The 20,839-nt window shown below is 39.5% G+C and overlaps 1 protein-coding gene across 2 annotated transcripts in view; it reads left to right on the top strand.

The window, feature by feature from the left end:
- The window catches only part of CCDC146 (coiled-coil domain containing 146), a 141,385-nt gene that overhangs the window by 111,335 nt on the left and 9,211 nt on the right, over positions 1–20,839 (top strand). For both annotated transcript variants that reach the window (XM_061413862.1, XM_061413863.1), the window contains exons 10-15: positions 11,564–11,659; positions 12,556–12,726; positions 16,133–16,221; positions 16,408–16,572; positions 17,851–18,075; positions 19,634–19,862. In XM_061413862.1, the coding sequence (XP_061269846.1) occupies positions 11,564–11,659; positions 12,556–12,726; positions 16,133–16,221; positions 16,408–16,572; positions 17,851–18,075; positions 19,634–19,862 (975 nt within the window). The remainder of the gene's footprint in view (positions 1–11,563; positions 11,660–12,555; positions 12,727–16,132; positions 16,222–16,407; positions 16,573–17,850; positions 18,076–19,633; positions 19,863–20,839) is intronic.

Raw genomic sequence — 20,839 nt, 5'->3', positions numbered from 1 at the left:
CAAGAATTGGTAGAAACCTAGATGTGGTGAATAGAAGGCTCTTAAGACCAGTAAATGTTGCTTTTATTAATAAAACAATCCTTGTTTATTAAGCAAATAACTATAGTAAGATTTCTTTAAACAATAATAGGACAAAAATTATCATTGCTTTTAGTAATCTACTATGGTGATTCCAGTAGTAAGTGAAGTTAGTCTATTAAATGTGTTGCTAATGCTGACTCAACAAAACATTCTCCTTAAAAGTGGAAAGAAAGATAAGTTGAATGGGAGCAGTAAGATAGCTTGTCACGTAGAGAAATATCTATTGGTGATCTCAAAAGCAGTTATAAGCTGATAACAGTCACAATATTGGTTCTAAAACATGACAAATACTAAACAGAATTAAGTTTGTCTTTATCAGAAAATTTAAAATAGAAGGGTACATAAACAGAATATAAAATGTAACTCTGCCATTTCTACTTCCAGTTAAGACATAAAGCATTGGAGTGGACCATGGTTCCTGTCATAAGAACCAGAAAAAAATTAATAAACTAAAAATCACATATTTTTAAAAGATGTATGAGAGTTGTAGAAGTAAATTCTGTAACGGTATAAACACTTCCTAGATGAACAGATACAGGTAGCCTTTTTCCTCCCTGAAGCATTTGCCAAGTCTAGGCATGAGCAGGAAGAAGGCGGGCCTGCCAAGAAGGAGCAAAGCTGGAGGCATAATCCTCCCAGACTTTAGACAATATTATAAAGATACAGTAATCAAAATAACAGAGTACTGGTACAAAAACATATAGATCAATGCAACAGAATAGAGACCCCAGAAATAAACCCACACATCTATGGTCAGTTCATCTTGGGCAAAGGAGGCAAGAATATACAATGGAGAAAAGACAGTCTCTTCAGTAAGCTGTATTGGGGAAGGTGAACACAACCTCATAAAAATTCATGAAGTTATAAGAGAACACTGCCTGACACCACACACAAAAATAAACTAAGTGACTTAAAGACTTACATATAAGATGCAAAACCATAAAACTGCCAGAAGAAAACAAAGGCAAAACATTCTCTGACATAAACTGTACCAATATTTTCTTAGGTCAGTTAACCAAAGCAATAGAAATAAAAGCAAAAGTAGAAACAGGGGACCTAATCAAACATATTGGAGAAGGAAATGGCGACCCACTCCAATATTCTTGCCTGGAGAATGCCATGGACAGAGAAGCCTCACAGGCTATATAGTCCATGGGGTTGCAAGAGTTGGACATGACTTAGTGACTAAACCAATCAAACATACAAGCTTTTGCACAGCAAAGGAAACCATAAACAAAATGAAAAGACAACCAATGGACTGGGAGAAAATACAGGCAAATATCACTTCTATGTGGAATCCAAAAAAATGACACAAATGAATTTATCTATGAAATAGGATCACAGACATTGAGAACAGATCTGTGGTTGCCAAAAGGGAGAGGAGGTGGAGGAGGAATGCAGTGGGAATGTGGGGTTAGCAGATGCAAACTATTATATATAGAATAGATAAACAAGAAAGTCCTACTGTATAGCACAGGGAACCATATTCGGTATTCTGTGATAACCATAATGGAAAAGAATATTCAAAAAGAATGTCTCTCTATATATTTGAACTCCTTTGCTGTATAGCAGAAATTAACATAACACTGTAAATTAACTATACTTTAAAATGAAATATATCCAAAATAAATAATGAGTTATGTGAAAACTGTAAAAAAAAAATAAAGCGACATACATATACATCTTAAACTGAATTCTGAAGTCTATAATTAGAATTTCCTCTCTGTTTGGTTCATCACTTTGCCAATACTTTGTCCTTATTACAGTCTTTTCCTTCAAAGAAATGCAAATAAGATTCTTGGCTTTTAATTAAGAAAAGCCTTAAGTGCCATATTACCTATATTACTAAAGTAAAATGGGCTCTGTTTCTGTATGTTGAAATACAGTTGATCATGCAGTTTCATGAAATATGTATGATTTTTATTGGGAAACAGTGTCAGACTTTATTTTTCTGGGCTCCAAAATCACTACAGATGGTGACTGCAGCCACGAAATTAAAAGATGCTTACTCCTTGGAAGGCAAGTTATGACCAACCTAGACAGCATATTCAAAAGCAGAGACATTACTTTGCCAACAAAGGTTCGTCTAGTCAAGGCTATGGTTTTTCCTGTGGTCATGTATGGATGTGAGAGTTGGACTGTGAAGAAGGCTGAGTGCCGAAGAATTGATGCTTTTGAACTGTGGTGTTGGAGAAGACTCTTGAGAGTCCCTTGGACTGCAAGGAGATCCAACCAGTCCATTCTGAAGGAGATCAGCCCTGGGATTTCCTTGGAAGGAATGATGCTAAAGCTGAAACTCCAGTACTTTGGCCACCTCATGCAAAGAGTTGACTCATTGGAAAAGACTCTGATGCTGGGAGGGATTGGGGGCAGGAGGAGAAGGGGACGACAGAGGATGAGATGGCTGGATGGCATCGCTGACTCGATGGACATGAGTCTCAGTGAACTCCAGGAGTTGGTGATGGACAGGGAGGCCTGGCGTGCTGCGATTCATGGGGTCGCAAAGAGTCAGACACGACTGAGTGACTGATCTGATCTGAAAAAAAGAAAAAGACCAGCCTGCCATAAGGAGAGAGACTTTGCTAGGGTTAGGGAAAACCATGACAAACTGAAATGTAGAAAATTTCTTAAAGGTATCACACTTTCAGGAAATCAAACTACACATTAAAGTACACTTCTGATATTTTTTAAATTTTATTTTATTTTTAAACTTTACAAATTGTGTTAGTTTTGCCAAATATCAAAATGAATCCACCACAGGTATACATGTGTTCCCCATCCTGAACCCTCCTCCCTCCTCCCTCCCCATACCCTCCCTCTGGGTTGTCCCAGGGCACCAGCCCCAAGCATCCAGTATCGTGCATCGAACCTGGACTGGCAACTCGTTTCATACATGATATTATACATGTTTCAATGCCATTCTCCCAAATCTTCCCACCCTCTCCCTCTGCAACAGAGTCCATAAGATTGTTCTATACATCAGTGTCTCTTTTGCTGTCTCGTACACAGGGTTATTGTTAGCATCTTTCTAAATTCCATATATATGCGTTAGTATACTGTATTGGTGTTTTTCTTTCTGGCTTATTTCACTCTGTATAATAGGCTCCAGTTTCATCCACTTCATTAGAACTGATTCAAATGTATTCTTTTTAATGGCTGAGTAATATTCCATTGTGTATATGTACCACTGCTTTCTTATCCATTCATCTGCTGATGGGCATCTAGGTTGCTTCCATGTCCTGGCTATTATAAACAGTGCTGCGATGAACATTGGGGTACACGTGTCTCTTTCCCTTCTGGTTTCCTCAGTGTGTATGCCCAGCAGTGGGATTGCTGGATCATAAGGCAGTTCTATTTCCAGTTTTTTAAGGAATCTCCACACTGTTCTCCATAGTGGCTGTACTCATTTGCATTCCCACCAACAGTGTAAGAGAGTTCCCTTTTCTCCACACCCTCTCCAGCATTTATTGCTTGTAGACTTTTGGATCGCAGCCATTCTGACTGGTGTGAAATGGTACCTCATAGTGGTTTTGATTTGCCCATCTCTGATAATGAGTGATGTTGAGCATCTTTTCATGTGTTTGTTAGCCATCTGTATGTCTTCTTTGGAGAAATCTCTATTTAGTTCTTTGGCCCATTTTTAGCTCTATTGACTTCCGTTGAGGTATGGAAGAGGAATAAAACCCCATATCTACATTCTAACACAGTCCCCTCAGTGACTCTGGGGATTTTGCTTTGACATTCACTGTCATGTTTTAAGGGTTGGAATATTATGTCTGTAGGGTTATTTTCTTTCAAAATAAAAACATACTCAAGATTGTGACAACAACAAAATCCTCTAACCAAGTAACTATGTCATTTTCTGTATGTACACATCAAGTCGTGTACCACACAGGTCATCACTCCCAAGGAAGCAGAATGCCATGCACCACTCACCTACCTTGAAGAGGGGGCCCATTGCACCTTGGTGTTGGAGTCACCGAGGAGAACACACCAGTCAAGCACTGGATGGAACAATGCTACCTACACAAAGAAGAGGCAGAGGAAGATCAGCTTCAGTAGTGACCTTTGGTCCCCAGTGGCCAGCTGTCTCTCCTGATGGCCAACTCAGGGTGACTGGCCTACGCTCACGATTGTCTTAAACTATGGTGAAAGGAACCTTGATCCTTCTTGTGGAGTCTGAAACGCTGAAAGCTGGCGGTGTGCCTGAGGGCCACTGACACACAGGCTTAAGCAGAACCAAGGAGTTCTCATTGTGCCTGAAACAGGGAAAGATATTCCCACACAAAGTGATAAACCCAGTACAGGCTGTGTGGATTCCCTATCTCTTCATAAGGAAGAGTTCTAGGGCCAAAGCCCATTCTTTTGTAGCTAAGTGGGGGTGAAAAGGCTGCAGGCAGGAGACTGCTTTTTCTAACAACTCTTTTCCTTTATTTGTAGTTTTATAGAAGATTCATCTCTCTCTGCTCTTAGAAGTGATTCTGCATTTCTCTTAGTGACTCCCTTCCAGTGTTCAAGGCAATTGTGACAACTTAACTATATGGAGGAGAGCATCAGTTTTGAGTCAGGCAGAGTCAGGTTTAAATCCTAGATTCATTGAACAGCTGCTGCTGTTTGGCATTTTCAACCTTTGAACTGGGATTATTGCAAGGAATAAAGTGATTGCAGATGTGAAAGTATGTGGTTCCAAGAAGACGGTACCAAGAAACAACTGTTGCTTTTCTTCCTGTATATATATAAACTTTTTCAAAGGCTAAAGAAAATTTTATAATCAGAATAAGACTTTGAATATGGCTATTTCATTCCAATGGTGAGGATGGCACGTTCAGGCCCTACTGATAACCCTCAGGAAAGCCTTTCAGTATCCACTCTGCATCATCTGAATGACTGCCACTGCCACCAGCTATTCTCCCTTTGTTCTATTTTTTCCAGGTTCAATCTACTCTCCATTTTGCTACTAATATTCTTAAATGAAAAAAATAAAATTGAAAAAAATCTTAAATGATACTTTCATGTGTCACCTGCTCAAGACATTCAATGTTCTTTATTTTATATAATCATGGGATGAAAGAACTGAGAGGACTTGTAAAGATCATATGGTCCAAGGAAGGCAAGTGCCAATTCTCTTCAGCTGGTGGTAGACCCCTGTAGTGAACATTTTGCAAAGGATTCTGAGACTCAGCACTGACTTCTCAGCTCTGGAGTTGATTAGTGATGTCTGCCTCAGGTATAGAAAGGTAGATGACAGCACATACACCATTTATTTCCTATTCTTAATTAAGTCCTCTTCCTTTAGCTAATTCTTATGATCCATCTTCATCATTTAAGTAATATGTGAATAATGCTACTCATTTATTTTTCAGTTTTAGACCTGATTATTTTTCTTCTCATTATAAACGATGAGGATTAAGCTTATTTTACACCCTGTCCATTGAACATACCTATTTCTTGCCCCTCCATATACTAAATAGGTTTATGCTATAATTTTAACAATTTTGAAGTTTCATATTTGCATTATTATGAGTAAATGTTATTCACATGTGAGTCACATTAGATAATTACTTACAAAATTGTATTCCCCAATATTTATACACCTTGTGTTTTTATTTGTAGTTTTCTGTGTACTTATCATTAGTTCAACCCCAAACTGTCCTGTTAGTGTGTAAATTTCCTCTCAGCATGTTAAAACACATTTGGTAGTCTATTCATTTAATCTTCTTATGGAAATAACTTCTGAGACTTTTCAGTAATCTCTAGCCAAAAACCAGTAGGAACACATGTATGGTTGAATGAGTTGAGTTTACTACTCATTGCAGCAAGGGAAAGTACACACCAGGCGGAATAGTAGGGTACCTCAGTGTAGCCTATTAGAAAGGACACGTAGGTTTGGGGCTGGTGCTGTGTGTTTTGGGGGATAGTTTAAGAAAACAGGACTTTGCCTTAGATTTGAATATTGTCAGAAAGTGAGGGTAATCCTATGATTGAGTACCTTAATAAATTTTATGGCAGAAAGAGAAAAGACTAGATTGAGGCTAGAGCTATAATAGGCAAGGAAGATGGGAATACATGATATTTTGTGGCTTGGACAATGTTCTTGTTTGTATCTGTGACCAAAGACAAATACAAAGTGGTCTTGTTTTTGTCTATGATCATACTCCAGTACTCTTGCCTGGAAAATCCCATGGACGGAGGAGCCTGGTGGGCTGAAGTCCATGGGGTCGCTAAGAGTCCGACACGACTCAGCGACTTCACTTTCACTTTTCACTTTCATGCATTGGAGAAGGAAATGGCAATCCACTCCAGTGTTCTTGCCAGGAGAATCCCAGGGACAGGGGAGCCTGATGGGCTGCCATCTCTGGGGTCGCACAGAGTCGGACATGACTGAAGTGACTTAGCAGCAGCAGCATAGAATGGTCTTGTCTGATGGTGATTTTCTGTGAAATTGTGTTCAACAGAACACCAGGCCCAGCTGTGAGTGCCAGGTCAACTGCCAGATATCAGAAGCTCCTTTTCTCTTCTAAGCTTTCCGATCTGTTGCAAATTGGGTCTCACTTCTCTACATGTACACTCCCCAGCTTAGGAGCCTTACTCCACCATCTTGGTGACTCCCTCTCTCTCTCTCTCTCCTATGTTGGATCCCGTATTCCACGAGTCTCTTCTCTTTCTCTTTTGACTTACTCTCTTTTTGTGGGAAGGGGATATTGTCCACCTTTCCTTGAGAAAAAGTGAGTGGAAAGTAATCTTTTAAGACTGGTGTGTCAGAAAATGCATTGTCAGAACACCTTGCATATCAGGAAATATTTTATCCTCACTTTAGCTTAACAGATAATTAATAATTTTACTGGATATGACATTTTGATTGGAAATTATTTTTCCTCATAATGAAGATACAGATCAATTGTTTTTTATCGCACTACTAAGACACTTGGTGCCATTCTCATGCTTGATTCTTTGTTTGAAACCAGTTTTTCCTTTTTTCCATGCTGAAAACTTGTAGGATTTTTTATTGCCTCCCGAAATTTAAAATTTCACAATGTAGTTCCCACTTGTGAGGCTCCTATTTTTAGCCATCATACTGGACATAGAGTGGGTTCTTTGCATAGAGAGACTTAACGTTTTTCATCTCTGAAACACCATCTTAAATAATTTCTCCAAGTTTGTCCACTTTTATTTTACTATTCTCTTTCTGGGACTTCTATTATCCAGATGTTAGACCTTCTCAAAGAATCTTTTTAATTTTCTTGTCTTTTTTTTTCCTCATATTTTCCATTGTTTTGTTTTTCTGGCTTGCTACAAGGGAAATTTCCTCCACTTTTTCTTCCATTCTGTTATATTTTAAATTTCCATGAGCTATTTTTCTCCTAACACTTATTTTTTATTGTACCCTTATGCATACTACATATCATTTTTTAATCTCACCAAAGATATTAATAATAGCTTTTTTTTCTTTTCTCTGCAAGTTACATTATTCTGTTTTTGTGTGTGTGTGTGTTTTTTGTGTTCTTGTTTATTTTTTCTCTTTCTTACTAGAAATTTTTCTCATCTATCTGGTAATCCTTAGCTATCAAGTTACATCTGAGAGTGAGAGTACTATAAAGCTAACTGCATGCTGTTTCTGATGATGAGGTTTGACACTATAGATTATCTCACTTGACACAAATATATAAGGGATTTCTCCTGACCAAAGAAGAAATTGTGGTAGAATGCTCACAAGTTGTTAGTATTTTAGTAAAGAAATGCTATTTATATTGGGCTACTTCTAGCTATTTATTAAGTCCATAAAATAACACTCATATAACATTAGAAATGAAAATAAAAGTCCTTTTCCTTCCCTGATTTCAAGAAAAGCCTATGCTTTTGTTCTAGTTCAGTTTCAGGGAGAGACTAACTTCCTCTTTGAACTTATGACTTATAATTAGCCCAGCCGTGGTCCTACACTGACTGGCAGTACTTGAAAATAGGAGTGGGTCAGGCCAGTCACTCCCAGCCTGAACATTTCAGACTTGCAAGCATTCTAAAAACAGAAAAGATAAAAGATAAGCAAGAAGGGGTCAGGCTATTCTTCAAAATTTGTTTCCCCCTAGGGACAACTGTTTGATTCTCCTAGGCCTTTGACTGTAGAGACTCTCCCAGAATTCCACAGACCTCATGAAAATTTGAAATATTTTAGAAAAACAACAGAGCCTTAAAGAAACTGAAGTTCACTGATACAAAGTAACTGGGATGTTTACAACAACAAAATATGCCTAATTTCTTAATTTCATGAAAGTAAATGTTTGTTCATGTATTAAAAATGTTAGGAAAAACAGACACCAAACTATTAATGCTGCCTCCTGATGAGTAGCATCTGAATGTGGAAGTGGGGAGTGAGGATGTTTAATTTCTTACTTTACCTACTTTTTTCATTTTTTTGTTACAATAAACACACAGTTTTTAAAAATATATCAAATGCTACTCTATAAAAATCAAATAAATAACTAAAATGAATAAGCTTACAAAACATACTATATATACAGCTTGCCGGCTCCAAAATAATGGTCTATTACTTTACCTCGGTATTAGAACTTTGATACTTGATCAGTTTTTCTCTTCTCCATTAGTGGAAACTTCAGCTTAACTCTAGCCTATTCCCCAGATTACCTTAGGAAGATTTCCTTTGGAAGAGATGTATCAATCAGGTTTTTAATTTGGCTTCAAGAAGTAATAGACACTCAGTTACAGTGGCTTAAGTAAATACGGGTTGCTTCATTCAAATAATAAAAAAATTCAAAGATAGGCACACACCAAGCAGTTTCACATAATGGAAAGTCCAGAGCCTCTGAGCTTTCTCGTCTGTCATCTATAATATGCATGTTTTTTCTCCAAGGTTACAAAATGGCCATTAAGCCTCTGGGCATAAGATCATACAGAAGTGAGGAAGGGCAGAGAGCAAAATGGATATGGCAGCTGACCTGGCTGACACTGTCTTTCTAAAACAGTCACCTTTCCAGGAGCCCCTCCAGTTACATTTTATTGGCCCACCCTGGCTCTTATCATCACCCCCAACTTTGAAGGAGTTTGAAGATTTTTGGATGCACCGCAGCTCTGAACAAAACTGGAGTTCTGTTAGTAATGTCAAAGTGGAGGACAGATATTGGCTAGGCAGCCAGGAAGGAAAAGGCAGAAGGAAATGGCAACACACTCCAGTATTCTTGCCTGGAGAATCCCAGGGACAGAGGAGCCTAGTGGGCTGCCGTCTATGGGATCGCACAGAGTCGGACACGACTGAAGCGACTTAGCAGCAGCAGCAGGCAGCCAGGAAGCTCTGCTACCAATGCCTCACCTTATTACCTCTTTCACAAAGCACACGTAATTCCCTCCTGAAACTGGAGGGCTGGGTTTGTGGAGAATTGAGAAAATGTCAAAAAACAGTTATGCAGAGTTCAAAAATGAGTATCATTCACTGTAGTATTGTTTGTAATTTAAAACATTGGAAAAAACTTAAAATGCCTGAGACCTGAATCCAGGAAAATTTGTCAGGAGCCTTTAGTTTACAGAGGAGTTGAGTTTGCTCTCATCATATCTCTGTAGAAACTGTATAAGCTTCTCTAGTCCCTGTCAGTGACATGTACAGATTTGCCTACACTTGGGAGCAACATTTAGAGCAGCCTGCTCCTGGGCATCAGTGGCAGAGAAATAGTCAGGGACCAAGATACTTGCTGGACTCCAATCTGTCCAGGAAGAATTAACTCTACTTTCCAGAAGAAAAATCAAAGTCTTCCTCACTGGCTTCTCAACTCTTCCTTGAAACCTTCCTTGATTATTCAAGTCTATGTGGAGCTCTCCATCTTCTGACCTGCTGTAAGAATTATCTGCTCATCCAAATCACAAAGTCTATATATTGTTACATGGATTTCACAATACCATGTCTCATTTTCCTAAGTCCAGTACGTGCTTCTCAGCAGCTAGCTCTCTGCAGTAGGAGAGGCCATGGAAAGCAAGATATCATTGGGCCTCTGTGGGCGAAAAAAATGCTACTGAAGATGCACAGGTTCATGCGTGTGGAGCATCCAAAGACACATTTCAGCTACTTTAAAAGATCAGTATCAACTTCAGAAGGATCCTGTTTAGTGACCTTTAAATCACTAAAAGAATATGATCTTCTCTTCTTGGGACACATTTCAGTAATATTCAACTTTGGTGCCTAGAAGTGTGTGCTGTCACAGTAGGAAATAAACCACATCAGATTGGAGTCATGAGCTTTTGATGTGAAGATCCAACTCTAAATCTTCTCCGAGTCAAGTATGCAGTCAGCACCCCCAATGTAACCCTTCTTGTATCCTTGGATGGTACTCCTTCCCCATCAGCTGCCATGTGTCCTCTTTTTCTCTGCTCTCTTCTCCATCATAAAGAATCCGATAAGTTCACTGCTAATAAGGGAACAACATCTTATAATAAGATGTTCTCTCTTCAGAGTATTTTGACAGAGGACAAAAGCACAAGCTAATACAATAGAAATGTAATGGTGGAATCTCAAGTATCAACAAAAAAGTTAAGATTGAGTTTTCTTTCGTATAACAACTTTCCAGGTACTCAAACTACTACAGAGTAGACAACTATTCTGTTCTTAATAATTCCTATTTTTCTTTATAGTATTTCATAAATGAATTCAGGTAAGTATTGATATAAAAAAATATCATTTGAATACATGTTTCCAAAGTGCTGAGTCATTAAAGAGGTAGTAAAATACAGTGTTAAGACCATGGGCTCTGAGTCTAACTGCCTGGGTTTACACATATACCAGCATGCAAGGTGCTTAAATGTCTTTGTTCCTCATTTTCATCTGTACAATTGGAGATAATATTACCTACCTAATGGGGTTATTATGAGAATTAAATAAGACTATACACATGAGCCGGAGTAGGGAATGGCACCCCACTCCAGTACTCTTGCCTGGAAAATCCCATGGACAGAGGAGCCTGGTGGGCTGAAGTCCATGGGGTCGCAAAGAGTTGGATGACTGAGCGACTTCATTTTCACTTTTCACTTTCATGCATTGGAGAAGGAAATGGCAACCCACTCCAGTGTTCTTGCCTGGAGAATCCCAGGGATGGCGGAGCCTGGTGGGCTGCCATCTATGGAGTCACACAGAGTTGGACATGACTAAAGCGACTTAGCAGCAGCAGCATACATATAAGCACCAGAACTTTGCTTAACACATACTCATGCTCTATAAATGTTAGCAACTATTAGTAGTAAGGTTTTTATTTCCAAATGAATTAGAAGTAGAATATTAGCAGCTGGTGAATTACAAATCTCTTGCAAATCTTCATATTTCAATTTACCATGACTTTACAAAGAATAGTCAGCATAATAAGCAGTTTCCTGTAAGAGTGAGCATCATAATTTGCCCACCGTTTTCAAAAGGTTCATGATGGGGTTGACTACAGGACACTGAAAATTTCTTTCTTGTATAATACCTGTTTTAAATTCTGATTTCCAGATTGAAGCTATTCCTAAAGATGATTCTACATTATCTGAGAGAAGGCGAGAACTCCATAAGGAAGTTGAAGTAGCTAAGAGGAATTTAACCCAGCAGGTTAATATCAAGTTTCACTTAAGTTTCTAAGAATGACTAATGCAAAGCTGTGTTTTTAACTGTGTTCCATGAAACCTGGTTAGTAGAAGAGTCAAAGAAAGTATGATCCTACCTAATATGAGTCTGTTTCTTTATCTCAAAGTCTACTCAAACCCACATTAAAATTTTGAAAAAGGAAAAAAAAATATGTTTGAGCTGGCAAAAAAATTATACAAATTCATGAGTTTAAAGTAAAAAGCCTGATTCAAAATACATAATAACTGCATTATTTCACCAATATCCAATTTCAAATTTTGTTTATCCAAAACCACTGTCAAAGTAAAACATGCTTTTATTTCTCTGCAAAGCTGTACTTGAAAATACAGTCTGAATAAGAAAAAGTTCTATGCTATCATGTTTGCACATTCTTTTTATAAGATAAATACCTGGTGCTAAGGCAGCAGAGTTACTTTTTGTGTTTTAATAAAATAAACTCTACATAGAAGATTTTAAAAGTAGTCTGAGATACTGGCCTTAGTTCAGTTCAGTCACTCAGTGTCTGACTCTTTGCAACCCCGTGAGCCTCAGCACGCCAGGCCTCCCTGTCCATCACCAACTCCCAGAGTCCACCCAAACCCACATCCACTGAGTCGGTGATACCATCCAGCCATCTCATCCTCTGTTGTCCCCTTCTCCTCCTGCCCTCGATCTTTCCCAGCATCAGGGTCTTTTCAAATAAGTCAGTTCTTCCCACTATGTGGCCAAAGTATTGGAGTTTCAGCTTCAACATCAGTCCTTCCAATGAACACCCAGGACTGATCTCCTTTAGGATGGACTGGTTGGATCTCCTTGCAGTCCAAGGGCCTTAGTGTGTTCCTTCAAATAAATACTTTATAATATTTGTGTTTTTCCAAAAGAAAATCCTATCAGAAGCTGAGTCTAAGTTAGTAGAACAGCAACTTGCTGAGGAAAACAAGCTTTTAAAGGAGCAAGAAAACATTCAAGAACTGCTTTTCAACCTTGTCCGTATGACTCAAATCAAAATTGATGAGAAGGAGCAAAAATCCAAGGATTTCCTGAAAGCTCAGGTAACTGCATTTTTGTAACCATTCATTAATTACCACAACAGTCCAGGGTAGCCTCATGTTAATACAATGTGCATTAGAAAACTATGACTTTAAGCCCCCTGCAAGTTCAGTGACTACACAGCTTCCCTAAACAAAACTCAACCATGTAATGAAAAACAGTCCCAGGATTCAGCTGGCAATAGTCAACAATCTAGAGGAAAAAAGAATTAGATTAATGACAATGAGCAGAGATTTGAACAGATGACAATTTCAGTAAGAATAAGGTGAGTACCTCCAGGGGAAATGGCTGCCAGGCTCAAAGGCACAGGTGTCTGTGATTCACCACCATTCCACAGTCCATCATGATCTACCCAGAACAACTCAGGAGCCACAGAATCAGACCACTCTCCTTCCCAAGTTCATCGAGTCAGCATCATTTAAACCACTGTGAGGACAGTTACCTTTAGTAACTGTTTCTCCCTATGCCTTTCCTGGGCTCCTGACCAAGGGCCAGAGCTGACCCAGTGCAACATCCCCAAACAAAATCAACAATGAAACAATAGCAAAACAATCTATGATAGGTAAAATCCTAACATTACAATCATTTATTCCACGTAAGGATTGTGTCCAGAGACCCTCTTTTAAAAATTATTATGGCGTTTCCCTGGTGGTCTAGTGGTAAAGAATCCACCTGCCAATGCAGGAGACATGGGTTCCATTCCTGGTCCAGGAAGATCCCACATGCCTCGGAGCAACTAACCCCGAGTGCTGCAACCACTGAGGACTACACACTTAGAGCCGGTGCTCCACAACAAGAGCAGCCACCGCAATAAGAAGCCTGAGCACCACAGGGAGGAGTGGCTCCCACTCGCTGCAGCTAGAGAAAGCCCACACACAGCAACGAAGACCCACCACCCCGAAAGCTAAAATAAGTATACAACTCTTCTTAAAAATGATATGACGCTACTAAAGTAGAATACCTAAATTTACCATGTGACCCAGATGCTGGCTGTTTCTGAGTGCAGCTTTGTTTAATTCTGAGCAAGCATTCACACAGGGCAGCGTTTCTTTCTTATTTTTCGGAAAGAATGCACAACGAAGCATTAGTGAGCCATGAGGGTAAATACAGATGAGAGAAAACTGAGGTAAAGATATGCATCACACAACCCACGGCCAGCTATTCAAACGGCCCTTTAACTGTCTATTGCCACATCCCCCACCACCCCAGAATACTTGAGAGAGAGAAACTAAAAGTTTAGCGTGGCTGGGGCATGGGAAGATGGGGAAAGTATGTCAAATGGTGAGACCCGAGAGGAGAGGTCAGGCGGTGAAGGTCACTTAATCCCCGTTGAACAGTTTGGATCCTTGTCCCAGAAGCTCAGGCAAAGCCCAGTGGAGTTCAGGGGGTTTCAGCAAAGAAAGGAAAGACAGTGGACAGGGAGGAATGGGGAAAAGAAGGCAGCCTGAGGGAACAGTGTGGCGGAGCGGAGGAGGAAGAGGAACCAAACAAGGAGCAGGATACTTGGAACATGGATCTGTTTCATGAACTAGACAATTTTTAAATTAACCTCAAAACCTGATACATGTGTTACCTATGTGACTAATCTATGTCTGCCAAATCTCATGGCTAATTTAGCTCTCTAATTGCTCTCAAAGGAGATCAATTTTTTCTCTTGAAATATGGAAATCAATAAAGGAAAAATATTGTTTCCCTGAACTATTCTGAGCATTGGGGATTGATTAATCTGTTTAACAGTGGTAATACACTATACCTTCCATAAGGAACAGTCAATCTTATCATTTATTTTCACCTCTCATCTATATCCCTAAGATAAAAGGTGAAGGGACAAAGAAAGTCAACGTTGCTATCACCTCCAAGTGGGAGTGGATGACTACATTTTACATCTCTTTAATTGTTCATAGACACAGTTACTTAGATGTCTAGTTTCTTTTATGGGAATTGCTCTCACAGTCCTTAAGGCCAGCAGAAACTGGTTTCTACTAGCAAAATTCTGTACTTCTTTGAATACATTTCTCACCCTAGATGAGACACACAACATCTTTAGATTTGAAGATGTAACTAGTTCATTTAACACTTGGTATATCTTGAGGACTTTGGAAACAATAACTGCTGTCTTTTAAAATACTTGTGTGGAATCTTGTTTCTTACCTCCTTATGGGGCTGGTCTCACCATAGCACTTCATTCTGTAGGAAAAAACACCCACAGTACAAAATAACGGAAAGGTGCTTTAAAATCAGGGTTTCAGGGACTTCCCTGGTGGTCCAGTGGTTAAGAATCCACCTTCCAATGCAGGGAACGCAGGCTTGAGCTCTGGTTCAGGAAGATTCCACATTCGGGGGCGGGGGTGGGAAGGAACTAAGCCGCTGCACCTCGAGCCTGCACCGAGAGCACTTGCGCCCCAAGTACTGAGCCTGCATTCCGGAGCCCCTGCCGGGCAACTAGAGAGAAAGCTCCGCGCTGCAGCTAAGACCCACCGCAGCCAAACATAAATAAACAAACAAAAATAAAATTACAACTTCAGTCTCTCACCAAAAATCATTGAGGCTACAACTCACAACAGTTCTATGACAACCTAGAGGGTTGGGATGGGTGGGAGGTGAGGTGGGAGGGATGCTCAAGAGAGAGGGGACATATGTATATCTATGGCTGATTCATGTTGATGTATGGCAGAAACTAACACAATATTGTAAAGCAATTATCCTCTAAAAAGGAAAAAAAACAAAAACTGATTCCAAACCCTCTCCCTCAACTCTCCTTCATAAATTCCTCACTCACCCAACCCAGTCATGCTTTCCGTAATCATTCTTTGGCTCGTGAAAAGTTCCCTGAAGTTTTCCTCAAACCAACGTGGGCAGGCTCCTTTTTTCCCCTCCTCTCTGGATCTTTCTGTCCTTTAATGAACCCTTTGTCCTAGTCAATGCAATTCAGTTCAGCTGGCCAGGTAATTTTCAGCCCCCGCCCTCACCTCTTCCCTGTGATCTGCACAACCCAGCTGATGAAGATAGAATGGTCTTTATTGGATACTTATGAGATGGGGTTGGAGAAGGCAATGGCACCCCACTCCAGTACTCTCGCCTGGAAAATCCCATGGGCAGAGGAGCCTGGTGGGCTGCAGTCCATGGAGTCGCTAAGAGTCTGACACGACTGAGCGACTTCACTTCCACTTTTCACTTTCATGCATTGGAGGAGGAAATGGCAACCCACTCCAGTGTTCTTGCCTGGAGAATCCCAGGGATGGGGGGGCCTGGTGAGCTGCCGTCTATGGGGTCGCACAGAGTCGGACACGACTGAAGCGACGTAGTAGTAGTAGTAGTAGTAGTATGAGATGGGGTGAGGCTGGGAATATCCACATGCTGTTGGTGACGGACTTTTTAAAAATTTCACAATTAACTTTTATATTTCAGCAAAAATATACCAGCATTGTTAGGGAGATCAAAGCAAAGGATCTTGAAATCCGGATACACAGGAAGAAAAAACGTGAAATTCATCGGAGGTAAAAGAATTACTTGAGGACTTACCTAGTTAGTTTATTTTTTTTTCTCTTTCTTTTTTTTTTTTAATTTTATTTTATTTTTAAACTTTACAATATTGTATTAGTTTTGCCAAATATATCTAGTTAGTTTATAGAGGGAAACAGATATTTATTTCACAAGTTTCAAAAATTCTTGTGTTTTCACAGACTCAGAGAGTTTGCTAAACTGTATGACACTATTCGAAATGAAAGAAACAAATTTATTAACTTACTTCACAAAGCTCACCAGAAAGTCAATGAAATAAAAGAAAGGCATAAAATGTCATTAAATGAACTGGAGATTTTAAGAAATAGTGCAGTTACTCAAGAAAGGTAAGTCTTACAGTAACTACTGTCCTTTCAAAAGTTTCTCTTCTGAGTCACTGAATGATAAAATACCCTGGGGATGATGAAGTAGAAAACAAGTCTTCTACAAAGCTAGAAAAGCCCTTACTCACATACCTTGCTTTAGAGCTGACAAGCTAAGCATTTACATGTGATTCCTTATGCTTCTACTTGGGAGCTGTATTTTTTTAAGTGAGGGGAAAACTAAATCTGTAACTATTCTCATTTTATTTTCATTTATTCATCTAGAAATAAAAGCACAAATTTGACAATCTAAAGTTTAAAGTTAGAAGTTTAAATTTAAAGTTAGAAGTTTAAAGTTAGAAGACAATCAAATGTTAATTAACCAGCATCCTATGACTGTAGTCCTGAAGCATCTAATGTGCTTGTGGGAGGCAGTATAGCAGAGCTGTTAAGAGAGGTGACTTTTCTAGACTCAAATCCCAGTCCTGCCACTTACTGGTTGTGTGACCTTGGTCAAGAAATCCTAGCTCTCTGGGCCCACTTTTTTTAATCCATAGAAATAGTCCTTTATATAGGACTTTTTGTTATTAAATGAATTAATCCAAGGGTTGTTTTTTAAACTTTATTATTTACCATGTGACAAGATCTGGTGGACTCTCCCACCTGTATTTAGTCCCTGATCCATAGAATCTATACAACATGAACTTTTTCTGGTGGCCACTATTCCCCAGTTTTTTTTCTAAAGATATTACAAACTAGGCTCTTGTGTGGGGGGTAGTGGAAGGGAGATGGGGGTAGAGCTGAGAGGGGACTGCTATGAAAAGGCAAAGCTAACATCCTAATCAGGTTCTCATCCTTCATGAAAGCAAATGTCATTTACGGAGGCCATGCATTCATTCGGCATTGATTCTGATGCCATATTAAGTCAAGCACTACGTTAGGTCCAGTGGACATTGTCATATATAACCACCTTCACCCTCAAGACAGCAGAGTCCCCTGGGGACAAGAGAGCAGTAAATGAATCACTGTAGTCTCTTGCTTTGATAAAGGGGAGCAGCAGATTCTTGGGGCACAAAGGAAAGATGTCCTAATCCAGATTAGAGGAAGTTGGAGACTTGGAAAATTACAGAAATTCCTAAAGAGTATGACATGATGAACATCATCATTACTAATACTACTGTCATTTCAAGGAACATAGTAAGGCAAGAGCTACTTTGATAATTTATGTTTCTGAAGTCTTCATTGTTTTTAAAGAAACTAAAGGAAGTTATAATCATACCCATTTTCCCATTATTTTTAAAGAAAGCTACAAAATTCAATGCTGAAGCATGCCAACAACATTACCATCAGAGAAAGCATGCAAAACGATGTGTGCAAAATTGTAGCAAAACTTCAAGAAATGAAAGAGAAGAAAGAAGCCCAGTTAAATAACATCGACAGACTTGCCAATATGATCACAATGATTGAAGAGGAGATGGTTCAACTTCGGAAGAAATATGAAAGAGCTGTTCAGCGTCGAAATGAAAGGTGAAAACCAGGAACCTAATGTAAGAGTAAAGAACCCAGAGACCTGATTTAGAAATGTTGCCCATTTTTCCATCTAGACTTGACAGTGAACAGTGAGGGACATTTGACACTTAGATGTCATTAGCCTCTGCAGGGCAGGGAGCGGGGCTGTATGCTTTCCTTGAAAATAAGACACTTCGTCCTCATATGAGAGACAGGCAAGAGTAGGGTTTGGGAAGCTGCTCGCTTTAAGATCACAGTCCTTTCTCAGGCTACCATTTAGGATACTATCAAATTATTTCAGAATAATTGATATAAATAAGAAGTCTTTGGATCTTGTACTCACTTTGGGGACAGATTTATTAAATGATTCACCCAGTACATTTTCTCAGCAAGTAAGTATCACCTTCAAGAGGTGTTACCCTTGAAGCATTATTTCTCCCAGCTATAATAATATTAATCGATTACTACTTAACAGTTTTCCCAAGTTTCTTGTGCTCTAAGAAATCTGGCATTTGAGACTATAGAACCTTGTAGTGATTATATCAGGCATTATGTATTTTTTTTTCATCAAACCTTGCTTGTGTGCTGTTCTGTGTAAGGCTGTGTTCTGTGTAAGTGCTGGGCCCTGAAAGTAAAAAAGGTGATAAAGCACTGCACCTGGCTTCTGATGTCAAGAGATCAAAGATGCTCAGGAGATGACCTGGTGAACAGCAAGTGAGCAAGAGCTGAGAGTAACCAAATGTAACCCTGTGCACACATGTCTTGAGGGAGGTGAGAGAAAGAAAGAAAAAGCAATGAAAGATTGCTTTGGGATAATAGATGGGATAACTCTGGGATAATAGATGCAGACAGTATCAGGGGAGAATTTCAGGGTCCTGACGAACACAACTTTTTCAAAGGCCTGGCAGGTGTTCTCTCTGGGAAAAGAAAGTCCTCTTATGTGGCTCCTGGCACAAATCAAAGCATGTAGGCAGTGTGTTCCAGACCTTGGTCAGTTCTGTGAGGCAGGAATTAGAAAATTCTTACTTTGTTTTTTCCCCTAAGTCTCCTCAGGAGCGGTCTTTCCCCTGGCATGATTTCAAAAGACAGGATTTTGCTTATGGGGAAATGTGCATCAGAAATATTTAACTGTGAAAGAGCCTAATGTGTCTGGCAAGTTAGAGAGAGCAGAATAGCTGCAAGAGACACATTCCCTGGCTGCCTGCCTGGGTACCTCTGGCCAGATCTTGGCTGGCGAGTCTGGCCCATGAAAAGGGTCTGCAGAAAATCAGACTCTGGGATCACATTGTTCATGTGTGGGGACTGACATTCTTTCCCATCCCGGGAGAACCTTTGGGACTTGCCAACAACATAGTTAGCTCAGAGTTCAGATGCTAAACAACCCTCTCTGTCTCATGCCCAGAAAAATTCAAAATGTAAGAGTTTAACTAGAAAGCCTACAGTGAGTGTCTATTATCTTCTGGAATTATGCAATGTTGATGTGTTATTTTGCACCCAAATCCAGAGGGAACCACAATGACTAGTAAAACAGTGGCCTCAAAATCCTCTCAGCCTCTGCCTTTCTATTTGTCCGTAGTGGTGTTCAGCTGATAGAGCGGGAAGAGGAAGTGTGCATTTTTTATGAAAAAATAAATATCCAAGAGAAGATGAAGCTAAATGGAGAAATTGAACTACATGTCCTGGAGGAAAAGATCCGATTCCTGAAACTCAAGATTGCTGAGAAGCAAAGACAGATTCACGTGACCCGGAAATTACTGCCAGTTAAGAGTGCTTTGGATGCTGACTTAGCAGTGCTCCAGATTCAGGTGGGAAATGTATTCATGACAAAATTCCTGGGACCATCTGCCTTTTTTATTTTTCCTCCTTTGTTTGTATGTCATGTAAGTTCTTTCTTGTAAATCGAGCTATGCTACTCCTGGTGCCTAGGAGAACTCATGACTTAAATGTCAGGGTACAATCTGTGCTTCAGACATCTGAACTATAGACTGTCTTTCAATCCCTGGTGAATCACTTTCTGCCTTTCTTGGAACTTAGACCCTCACAAATCTCAACTCTAGCTCAGCTTCTTCAGAGCTGGTTTTCGCTATGTGTGTTCAGTCATGTTAGACTGTAGCTGACACCATGGACAGTAGCCCACCAGGCTCCTCTGTCCACGGGATTTCCCAGGCAAGAATACTGGGGTGGGTTGCCATTTCCTTCTCCAGGGCATCTTCCTGACCCAGGGATTGAACCCCACATCTTCTGCATTGGCAGGTGGATATTTTACCACTGCACCACCTGGAAAGATGACAGGCTTCCACCACCACCCACATAATTATGTTTTTGATGCCTGCTGGAAGATCTTGCAGACCATCTAGCTGTCTTATTTTTTGATACTCTTGTTCTCTAGAGCCAATTTTTTTTTCTTATACATTGATAATCATATATAGACTTCTTGTTAACACCTGTAATTTCCCTGTAATTTAATAACTTGGCCTTTGATGTGTTTTTTTTTTTTAAGTGGAATAAAGTCATAGCATTTAAACACAAAATAGCCAATAAATAAAACCATTAATATAAAGCTATTTTCTTCTTATATAATAATTATACTTTTTTTCTTAGTGAAAATAGAAAAAAAAAACACTAAAACAGTTGAGGCTAAATTTTTCCCATTGATTCAATGTAGCACGAACGCATTTTAACCTACATTTTCTAAAAAGTCACATTTGCTTTCAGATTTTTTTTATTATAAAACTAAGACAAGTTCCGCTTACGAAGTTTTGTAAAACATGTTAAAAAGTCA

The sequence above is a fragment of the Bos javanicus genome, chromosome 4, assembly GCF_032452875.1.
Source record: "Bos javanicus breed banteng chromosome 4, ARS-OSU_banteng_1.0, whole genome shotgun sequence".
In the NCBI taxonomy this organism is placed as follows: domain Eukaryota; kingdom Metazoa; phylum Chordata; class Mammalia; order Artiodactyla; family Bovidae; genus Bos; species Bos javanicus.
This window is presented reverse-complemented; position numbering and strand designations above follow the sequence as displayed.